General features: G+C 43.9%; 2 protein-coding genes and 1 long non-coding RNA gene across 5 annotated transcripts; 1 reads left to right on the top strand and 2 right to left on the bottom strand.

The window, feature by feature from the left end:
- Positions 1 to 1,865: 1,865 nt before the first annotated feature.
- On the bottom strand, positions 1,866 to 6,521 carry LOC135587513 (uncharacterized). Its single transcript, XM_065079025.1, has 6 exons — positions 5,200 to 6,521; positions 3,787 to 3,842; positions 3,482 to 3,715; positions 2,972 to 3,260; positions 2,688 to 2,884; positions 1,866 to 2,311 (listed from the first exon to the last, which is right to left on the bottom strand). The coding sequence occupies exons 1-6, from the start codon at positions 6,208 to 6,210 to the stop codon at positions 2,158 to 2,160; spliced, it is 1,941 nt and encodes a 646-aa protein (XP_064935097.1). The 5' UTR covers positions 6,211 to 6,521; the 3' UTR covers positions 1,866 to 2,157.
- Positions 6,522 to 7,083: 562 nt separating this feature from the next.
- LOC135587514 (uncharacterized) lies at positions 7,084 to 9,710 on the bottom strand. 3 transcript variants are annotated; one of them, XM_065079034.1, is made up of 4 exons: positions 8,856 to 9,710; positions 8,578 to 8,752; positions 7,932 to 8,442; positions 7,084 to 7,570 (listed from the first exon to the last, which is right to left on the bottom strand). In XM_065079034.1, exons 3-4 carry the CDS (start codon positions 8,412 to 8,414, stop codon positions 7,148 to 7,150), a joined length of 906 nt encoding a protein of 301 aa, XP_064935106.1. In that variant the 5' UTR covers positions 8,415 to 8,442; positions 8,578 to 8,752; positions 8,856 to 9,710; the 3' UTR covers positions 7,084 to 7,147. The 3 variants fall into 3 exon arrangements, with proteins under 3 accessions (XP_064935106.1, XP_064935105.1, XP_064935107.1); XM_065079033.1 differs by having other exon boundaries at positions 9,067 to 9,710; XM_065079035.1 differs by having other exon boundaries at positions 7,932 to 8,446; positions 8,578 to 9,710.
- LOC135587515 (uncharacterized) lies at positions 9,432 to 10,386 on the top strand. The gene is made up of 2 exons (XR_010475894.1): positions 9,432 to 9,563; positions 9,705 to 10,386. It is a non-coding gene; the product is annotated as an uncharacterized LOC135587515 (long non-coding RNA).
- Positions 10,387 to 11,067: the final 681 nt, after the last annotated feature.

Below are 11,067 nucleotides of genomic sequence, written 5' to 3'. Positions count from 1 at the left end.
AACAAACCCTTTATTTTTGCAACCCAATCGCTCTTTTAACTTCGGAATTTATACTCTTTATCAGTATATTGTTTCTTCTACACATCCATTTCTAATCCATAATAAAGAATAGTTAGGATTCATTAAAAAAAAAAGAAAAAGAATTAATGGTCCACTCACAGGAGAACTTACCCTTTCCCACATTAATCTATTTTTAACATCTAATTAGATCGGATAATCGTTCAATTCAAATTAAGAACATAAGCTAGTTGCTTTTTGTTTTAACAGAATTAGAACCATAGTAGGCTCTATCCATTTATTCACCATACCCAACTATAAATGTGAATTTGTTCTATCCCCTTCCCTTCCAAATTTTTTTATATTATTTTTGGAACGGTCCAGTAAGGATAAACTCAAAGTTCCATTTTTATTTTAATTTATATTTTTTTGATAAAATAAGAATTTTTTTATTATGATATGCTATTTTTTCTATTCATTACCTTTGAGAATCAATAGTGGTCTTATAGACTCTACTAATAATCTAGACGAATTTATTGCTTCATCCAAATGTGTAAAATATCATAGTCACACTTAAAAGTCTAGTACTCTACTGTTGAGTTAGCAATCCAAATAAAATAAAAAAAATAAGATATTAGATACGATCAAATTTTAAAATTAATTAAATTGTACTGCATGACCCCCATCAAAATATTGAACTAACAACAAATAAAAGAAAGATTTTATGATCAATTATACAAAATAAATAAAAATATACGAATCATATTTAAAAACACCATATTCTTAAAAGAGATGTTAAAATTGTGACAGACCTGTCGTTTTTTATCAATTTTTTTAATTATTTTTGTTAAGTTAAATTCTAAAATACTAAACCCAATAATGCAAACCTATTATTTGAGTAAAAGTTTAGTAAAAACCCAATATGGGGCCTCGATAAAGAGATTTATTTATCTATGATCAATTATATTTGTTCGAAACACCATTGTCAATATGAATTGTTGAGAAAACAAATAACAAATAAAGTAAATAAAATAAGGATTTGTGTTGGGTTGGCACAACATAAATAATAAATTTTGATGGAAAAAATAAGGAAAAGATAAAGAAAAAATCTTGGGTTTATTCAATCAATAGAGGTACAATTGGTGGATTCCTATAACAAGAAAAAAGTAAATTTATGTATGAATAGAGCGAGAAAAAGGAAAATTTTAGGAAAAACATTGTAAGTAAAAAATTATACAAAGATAGATTTTATATTAATCATCTCCCCCTTTTTATTAATTTTATTGTTCTTTTCTTTTAATTAACTCGTTTTTTTTTAATTCTACCTTATTTAAAATATCATAAACAGTTTGTATAGGTTGAGCGTCCTTTTTAAGGAAATATAGAATAGCATAAAAACTCACTTTTCTAAAATCTCTTCCTTCTCTTCGGGATCGAACATCAATTGCAACGATTTGATAGGTGGCTCATTAGGATAGACGTAGGAGGTTTTTCTCCTTATGCGGCTTGAGAAAAAAATTATTTTAATTTCAATATATCTTTCTGTATATAATATCAAATAGTAAACACAAAATTAGACCAAAAAATTATTATCTATTTTTGTCTGTTCATATAAAAGACCAAAAAATCTACTTTGCACAGTGTCAATTTTGTAACCATCAATTTAGCAAGGAAAAATCTCTTTACTTGTTATACACAGATGTAGCATATATATAGATAGTAATAGATCCTTTATCACTCACATAAGCATCGACTTTGATCCCACCATAAGTTCCTTGTCATCTTTTTACGGTATTATTTGGCATAAGAATCCCATAAGTTGGGTATCAGAACACAGATGCTACAGTAATCCAACAAATAGACGCATGTGTAGAACACCACATTGCATTCTTACAAGCACTACTACAGCTTTCATGAGCATGAGTGACACAGTGCTGGTGGCCTGTACGATCAAACACTCCAACACTACCAGTACAACTATTGGTAATTATGAGTGAGATTCATGGTTCTACATACAACATGTGTATATAACTATAGTCTGCGACCTACATATTTCAATCTCGTGTCTATCTGCCATATGCTTGGTCTTTTAGAAAACCTTCAAAAAATATTATTAGTACCTTCTCACGTCAGAAAGTGGAGTTGGGGCGTTGAGACTCTTCAGTAGTTTGGAGACCAGTCGAAGTTTTGGTAGGATATGTTGATATGACCTCCGTCATTCAGAAGATGAGTCAAAAGCCCAGCTTTAGTTGCATCGAGGTAGCTCAATATCCAGTTAAGGATATCTTTTTCTTCTCCAAAATCAGCATCGTACCTGTATCATAAACCTTGAGCGAGTCAATGAAACGTCACCTAATCATTTGAAGTTCAGTCTCCGAAGCATACAGGTAGGACTTTAGACAGCAAAAGTTACTCTTTTGGTGGACTAATGTCATATGTTACTTCGAGGGTCCATATAATTTGATGGATTTCCCTAAGGAGAATTAAGTTTACCATATACAAGCATTACTAAAATGATAAAACTGGAGAACTATGGGCACCTAATGGTCCATAAAAATGATCAGATTTGTTCTACTTAATCTCAAGGTAGTAGTCATATTATTATACTGGAAAGAGGCCTTGCTAGTTTATAGCTAACAATAAACTGCAACAATCTTAGCCATATTCCACTAAGATTAAAGAAGACTCACCATTTAATAATCCTGGTGAGATAGACAACTCTCCTCTCAAGATCCACTTCGATCCCGCCACGAAGGAAAAACTCTCTTGCAGCGTGCCTGAGTTCTACTTCAACCCCTTCGGTAGAGAAGAACCACACTGTTGGACTCGAACGGGTTCCATTGCATAGACCAAAATGGATCAAAGGGTTCACCTTTGTGGAAGCCAACTAAAAATATTACAATAGACTAGATTTTAGCTGGCATCACCAGGAAACAAATATGCATGGAGAGAGGCGGGATTGCCAAGCAAGTACCTCTAATCGCTTGTCACCAGCACTGAAAGGCTTGACCAAGGAGTAAGGCTGCCTTCTGTTGGAACGGAGGATGCCATTCTTTATGGAGGAAAGCGAAAAAGGATAGCCTCCAACTATATACTGGAAGTCGGTGTAGAAAGCCCTCCTGTCGATCACTCCAGGTTGGCCGATTCTGATAATGGCATGAATGACCATTGCATTGTATAAATTCAGGAAGAAGGCCAACTTCTCATCAGCTGACAGGCCAAAAATGTCGACCCGTTGAAGATCTTGGACCAGGTTAACATATCTGCTCAATATTCCAAAAAATAAAGGAAACATGTCATATATATAACTGTAGTTAAATCTTTGATGCTAAACTAAGTTTAGTGTAAGTATAATCTAAGGTAGATCACGCAGGATGAATAGACCACTCAACTCTAATACACTGGTTCATTGCAATATCAGATAACAGAGACCTGATTACACCCTATGTTTGATCTGTAACAGCTAAACCAAGTGTCAACGTACCTACGGAACTCCTCGCTGGCACCGATACGGCCATAGTCCAGATGACGCCTATCATCGGATGCATAGGCTTCAAGTATTGCAGTCATTAGCTTAGTTAGCCTCTGGCCGACAATGGTAGCTGGTTTGGGTTCATTGTCATTTGTTGATCCTCTAAAGTTGAAACATTTTGGAATTACTGGTTCATGCTCAAGAAAATGGTAGAAATGGTTGTTCCCGTCTTCAAAGTCATTCTCCCTGCATTAATTAATTCATCAGTCTACTGCAAAGAGCCAAAGGATCTCAGAGTGATACGGTGTAGGATTTACCGAAATACATGATGTATGAAGTGCTTCCTGGCGAGCTCTTTACCAATTTCCACAGCCTAAAGCAAGTCAAAATGCAGACAAGTTTGGTACACAATGATGATAAGAGTAGATCATAGAACAAAGATCTATAAACAGACATAATGTTCTCATGTTGACTGTAGCATACAAATGCTCCAAAGAACATCTAAAAAGAGGATCTCCATATCAAAAAACTAAACACCAGCGTAGATTATATTTCTTGAAAAAGGACATTAGTAATGTATCAAATAGATCAAGTGGTGATACTATAAAATTATAAAATTATTTCTATAAAATTAGATCAAGTGGGACATCTATCAAATCAAGCTATGAAATTAGTTCGTGTTTCTTTAATCCACTGACCAATTCTGGTTAAAAAACATGAATACCATTCTTTTTTCAGCGTCACAAGAATAAGGAGATTTAGCTGTCTCCAAAAATTAAAAGTCAAACCCAGGATTAGAAAAAGCAATAATTGGTCGATAAATCATTCTTCTGGACTGCCATATTAACTTAGCAGGAAATTACGTTAGTTCTACGTATGAGGGCAGAAATCAAATGAGATAAAAAAGATAAGATGACTCTAATGCATGCATCATGCATGGGCATTTGCATTAAGATGAGGACGAAACGTCATTTGTGCTGTAAGGCAAGATTGATTTAGTCAAAAGCTACTCAAGATGGATGACGCACAATCCGAGCAAAAGATGATATTTTCCTCTTTTTTTCTCTTCCTGACGGATGGACTTCAAATCTTAACAACTAGTCCTTCTAATTCTATGACAAACTCGTGAAAATTACTTCCATCAAATTAATCTTATAATCTCCTTCATCAGTCCTAATTCATCAAAAAAAGAATCTTAAAAGCAGAAGAAACAGACTGAATAACTACATCTACAGCTACTATTGAGCAATCTTTGAATTCGCTCGCAAGATGTTAACCCCTCGGAAGGTCAGAAGGACCCAAAAACCGCCCTGCGGACAACAGGACAAGAAACCGGTTAAGCTCGTTCTCGACGACCCCACCCGAACCCACCATGTGAATAGTGCACGAAAAATAAAGACATCTAACGGCCCCGATTTGCCCGTCGATTCAATGCGGTGGAAAAACGTTTTTTTTAAGCACCCAAAGAAAACGTCCACTCGTGCCTCGTAACCGAATCACGCTCCTCTCCCATTTCCGCCCACCCGCGCCTCACGTGTCCGGACACGGTGCCGTCATTCCCGCCGTCCGATGCGTACCGTGGGACCAACCTCCTAACGGACTCCTCCCGTGTTTCCCCCGGCCCCAACTCACCCATGTGACCGTCTCGGGACAGAATTCGTCATCTTTGGCCGTTGAATCCTCATCGAATGGACGAGAGAGTGCATCGATCACGGAGGGAGAGGCGTTACCTTCTTGCGGCCGCAGTCGAGGTGGTTGATGATGGCCTCCACCATGTCGGTCCCGGAGAAGCAGTTCCTGACAAGCTTCATCCTGGTGATCCGGTCCTGGATCGGGAGGCGGTGACGCAGAACCCGCGCCATCGCCACCATCACGTCCGGCCGCTCCCCGCGCAACTCTTCCTCGTCGTCGAAACCGTACGCCGGCACCCGCGGCGCCGCATCCGGACACCGCACCCCGGCCATATCCCGCAGCCGCCGTTCGAACTCCCCGCTGTTACGCAGCGAGTTGAGCGCCACCAGCCCCCCAAGCAGCTTCTCGTTGAAGAAGATCGCTGGCAGGGCTGAGCTCCCCGTCCGCTCCACCAGCTCCCGCTGTCGCTCCGGGAACACGTCCACGTTGATCTCCACGTACGGGAGGCCCTGCTCACGAAAGAATGATCGGACGGCGCCGCAGTCGCGGCAGCCGGAGCGCGAGAAGAAGCTGACCCGGCCCTTGATCTCGCCGCCCTCCGGCTCGGCCTCCGCCCGCTCGTTCTCGCCCTTGAGCCGTACGATCACCTTGAGTCCCGAGAGGCGGAACTCGGTTACGGACCCGTTGGGCCCGCAGTCGCCGTCGCCGGATGGGGGCACCTTGAGGGAGGAGATTCGCTTCGCGATGGCGGCGGAGAAAACGCTGCCCCGGTTGTGGAGGTACTTCCCGATCGCGGAGACGTCTACGGCAGCGGCGGTGGAGTTGAGGGAGACGGAGCGTTCGATGGGGCGGCGCTCTTCATCCGGCCCAGTGGACCGCGCCTTGGTGAGACCCGGCGGCGCCTGCGGCTGCGGCAAGTGCGACGGCGGACCTACGAGCCGCTCCTCCTTCCGGTACGCACTACTACTATCCCCTTCGATCCGATCTTCGCCGGAAGCCTCCTTCGGGTCCTCCACCGCCGGCCCATGATCCCCTGCGGCTGGTTCTCGGGGGCGATCCACGGGATGGGTATGTGGATAGGAGGAGAGAGAGGCGTCCTCTTCTCCCATGATTGGGTTCGGAGAGATGGCTTCAGAGAAGAATTAGGTTTGCTTGGCCTCGTTCGTGTCGGTATCGAAGGAGAGCGAGGTCGAGAGGTTTATAGCCGAGAGAGAGGAGGAAGTGGGGGGGCGGGGGATCGGGCAGGGCCCAAATAGAGAAGGTCAAAAGTCCAACTTTTCTAAACATTTCTTACTCGGCCTTCTCATGAATCCTTCAAAGGGTCTGACCACGTGCCGAGCACCTGATATGGACGAATTCGTAGAATGACAACGTTCGCCGTCACGTGACAGTTGTGCCTAAGCTCTCCTGTGATTCGAGGACAGGGTGGGCCCAGGGTAGCCGCAACGAAGACGATGGCGTCGAGGCCTGCAGTTGGTTCCCCAAATCCCTTGTCGGTGTCGGGCGAGATTTCGCGGGGCTTTCACTGACGTGGTTGAAGGGCTGAATTTAATTATCAGAGGTGAACGGGGGGGCCAGGATTCGTCGTAGCACAGCGAGCCGAATCTCCGTCGTGTCTAATAGGGAAAGTGTAGAGCCACGTGGCCGTCGATTCCGCCGTGCCGCAAGCCGTGACTTGGGATGGGTCTTCATCAGCCAACCGCGTGGGTCACCCCGCCCGCTGCAACCCTAGTCATGATGTCATGCTAAAAGACACGGCTATCATGGCTTCAGCGTGCACTCTGCCCTTCTTCTTCTTCTTCTTCTTCTTCTTCTTTAGCACGCAGATCTGTGGAGCTGAACAATGAGCAAGCATGCCGCCCTCGACTACACCAGTATTATTTAATGATAGGTTATATTGAACGGTATCGATCGATACGTCACTTGTTATCTTAGCATTAAATGTTCAGACCTTGTCAAAGAGCATAACACAAAGGACCAGATGAAAGAAAGGTTGGTTGACGTGATCAATGTATTGACAAGGTACCATGAATGAAAGAAGTTCACCTAGTCAAGTAACATGGCCACCTTATCCTTCAAGCTGCTCTTCCTTTTAGTCAGCAGCACCTCTTCTTTCCAGATTGCCTTGCTCGTGGTGGATGGCTCACTAGGTTTATGGGTCAAGTTCATAGTTTCTGTAGCCACTGTTCTGTTCTCATGCTCTTCGGATGTAGGTTTCTTGAGGAGAGGACCCAGAAGGAGATCCAACATATCTTGAGCAGCATCTCCTGTTCGCGGAGTAGCTTGGGGAAAATTGGGGCCTGAAGTCTTTGTGCATCTTGATAATGCTAGGCTGGGGCAGGCAGTTTGGCCAGGACCTGCTCCTCCGATGACCACAGAGGAATCTGAAGAGCATGGAGGATCCATTTCTGATCTGGGTTCCTTTGCAGTCGATCTTCCGTGTTGCTTCTGCCGGTCAGCATTTACATACTGCAATAAGATGACAGAGAAGTAATGAGCACACAAATGTTATACGATTCCAGCTAAGAACATGACAACAAAAAATAGAGAATAATTTTGAAGTATAACAAAAAAAATATGGTAGAATTCAGAAAGCAAGAGCCAAATGATACTAATACCACGCATGGTTTGTGCAGTGTGCAAGACAACAATAACACTAAAGACCCCCAACTCGAATTCTGGGATTCCAACAGGTGGTAACTCGGGATGTCGACATAGCTACTAAAAGGATTCAATGCGGCAACCGGCATTCCGCAGCTCACAAACAGATACAAACTATACAATGATGCATCAGTGCTTACAGGAAATAACTAAACATTATGACAATTACCTCTTCCGCAATCCGCACCAGGTCTTCAACCGTGAGCTCGATTTCGCTCTCGCTACTCGCTGGAGAGCAAGGAACCACACTGGTTTTGGACCTTTTTTTAGACTTCCTGCTTTCGATCTTTACGGAATTAGCCGCATTATTGACTGTTGTTTCGCCTTGCTCAGTTTCTTCTGTTGTAGGTTTTGTCTCGCCTATTCCATTGCTACTCAAGGAACTGTCCTGGCCGACATTTCTTCTACTTGCTTTTCTCTTTCTTTGTCTAGCAATGGTCCTTCGAGTCGCTTCAAACTCATCCAAATGGTCGACAGGCTGAGCTGGCTTTCTTTTCTGCGTTCTGGCGGTGGACCTTGGCTCGGAACCAGCATCTTGCAATCCATCTCCTGCCCCATAATTCCTTTTCTCACCGGAGTAGCTTGCCCTCGCCATCCAAATGGGCAAACGTCTTCTCTTTCCGGCATCAGTGTCATCGACTACTTCAGTCATATGCTTTCTTCCAAGTCAAATATCAACACTGCCTAAGACCAACAAGGTAGAGAAAAGGCAGTTAAATTCGCATGCTGGATCGAATCTAAGCAATCGTTTATCCAAATTGGAAGTGTAAGACATCAATTAGCGAGATAGTACAGAACACGTTTATTCAACTTACATCAGGAGATGATCATTTACTGAGATTTTATTGCTCGACCAACTTCAACCAGAGATCTCATGGTCAGATCCTTTTTCTGGAGCCATAGACTGGCTGGCACAAAAGAAGCTATGACTCGTGAGTACCCTTCCCTTTGACGGTCTCCTTGCTTCTGAGAGTACTACCTTCATTCACTCTGCCATGATTGATACCAAGTTGGCAGCGCAATCACCGAAGAGCTCGAAAGCACAGATCCAAGAAAATAACATCGAAAGATCAAACAAGAAAAGCTATTTTACTTCGTCGAGATGGGTCTCGAAAGTAGCACAGTTACCACATGAAATCGCAGAGGACGACCCTAGGAACCGGGTGTCATCCGAAGCCGTAGAGGGAGGTCCAAAGGAACCCAGAACGATAAACCCTAACCCTGATTCCAGATTCCAAGAGCGGCGAAAAGGAAGAAAAATCACGAAATCTCAAGAAAGGTGGAAACGTTTGTCCTAAATTTACCTGGAAATCAGTTCGCTTCTCAAGAATCGAGCCGCAGGAAACAGACGACGAGTCGAAAGCAGAAGGGGGAAAAAGCAAGCGAAAGGTTGTCGTCCTATTGCGGGGGCAGAGATCGAGCCCATTTTTATTGGGCTCGAGCCCATCTTGCATCGGGCTGGGAACCGGATCGAGCGTCGTGTCCTCTTCCTCTTCCACATCTGCGAAGGTCCGTCTCCTCTTTCTTTCTCCGCGTCCTCTGCAGCAGCTACTAGATACAATCCCCAGCGCACTGGTTCACCGTGGCATCAAGATGACGAGACACGTCGCTCCTTACGCTGTTCATCCAAAAGAAAAAGGTCTTTTGTTGCTTTGCAGAGCAGAGGCTTGGAGCGGCCAAAGCATAGATCGTGCGTCACTATACGCACAGCTTCATACGATCACCAGGAGTTGGGTAGCCCCGACATCAGATATAGAGTGAGAGACACATGTACGCTGGCTACAAGAACACGACAAGCCAGGTAGGGCCAACATCTTCCTCTCCTTGTGCTCTGATCTATGTTTCCATGATTGGTTTCAGGTCAGGATTTCTACTGCAAATCTGACTCTTTCTTGCGTTATTGTCTGTGCTTGTGATGCTGAAATCTATTCCTCCATTAAAGGGGCAACCTTGTCCTGTTCTGCAAAAAGCATAGCCACCTCCTAGTATTCCCATCTCGTTCTTCCTTCTCTTAACCTCAAACCCCAACCCACTCCTCAATGTGCAGCTCTTGTGTTACCACTTTCTAGTTTGATCGTGCCCAGCAAACAACTCAATTCTTCTCTTCATCGTCTCTGCGACAGTAGGTGACATCCTCCTTGCTATAAGAGTCTGTGTGTGTGCAGCATTTGGTACGATGAGTGGTCCGTTGCCATGGTGATGCAGTGAGTGACCGCTCGCATTGTGTCTTCATCCTGCGGTGTGCATGAGCAGGCAAGGAGGAAGAGCAGTCGATGGAAGGCATGCAAAGGAAGGGATGTGTGCACAGGATCAGGAAGTGCGCGGTCGATCTGCTGTCGATGGAGGACGATCTGATCGATGCCGAGGAGAAGGATGGGTGGGAGCTGACGGGCAGCGAGCTTCGCCTCAAGTCCACATTCTTGTACTGTGATCTCCACCAGGTGATCGCCAGTGCCGGAGAAGAGCGCAAGAAGGCTCTCACCCTCCTCGCCAACAAGCTCTTCTACCGCCTGGAACAGGAAACTCCTCTTCACCTTTTCTCTCTGTGACAACCCCTGCTACTTTGTTGTTAGTGTCTGGAGGAAGAAGACGAAAGTGGTCGGTGTGTGTGTACAGGTTTCTCATCTGATCTCTTTTCCTGTTTCTGCAAATGGCAGCTGGATGAAGCTCTCAAGAGCAGAAGCACCTCTTGGACACACGTCTGCTACCGCGACGCAACCCATGTGTTGCAGGAACTGATGGCAGCTCTCATGCCCCTTCCTTTGAACGAGCATCTTGAGTTCCTTCTTAAAAAGAAGTGAAGCTGCTCTCCATCATTCACATGGTCACTGTGAAGAAGAGGTAGATATCCGGCAGTTGTTCAGAAGAAAACGAGGAACAATTACTCAAGCAGACTTGGATGATATCCAACATAGTGCAGAACAGGCTGCTGCAAATAAGAGATGTTACAGATCCAACTTGAAGGAGACGAGCTCAGGCTGCAAGAAGGATCTCTTCCCTACAATGAAACACATGGAAGACACACATGAATCAAAATTAGAACTTGATGGCAATAAATAGTGCAGAACAGGCTGCTGCAAATAAGAGATGTTACAGATCCAACTTGAAGGAGACGAGCTCAGGCTGCAAGAAGGATCTCTTCCCTACACTGAAACACATAGAAGACACACATGAATCAAAATTAGAACTTGATGGCAATAAGTTAGAATAATGTTGTTGCAATGTAACAGACAAAGGCAAGAATAATGTTGTTGGAACTCTGACGAGAATTGTGCTAGGATCAATAAACAGGGAGCTTCAAGATC

This window comes from Musa acuminata, chromosome BXJ1-8 (genome assembly GCF_036884655.1).
Source record: "Musa acuminata AAA Group cultivar baxijiao chromosome BXJ1-8, Cavendish_Baxijiao_AAA, whole genome shotgun sequence".
Classification (NCBI taxonomy): Eukaryota; Viridiplantae; Streptophyta; class Magnoliopsida; order Zingiberales; family Musaceae; genus Musa; species Musa acuminata.
This window is presented reverse-complemented; position numbering and strand designations above follow the sequence as displayed.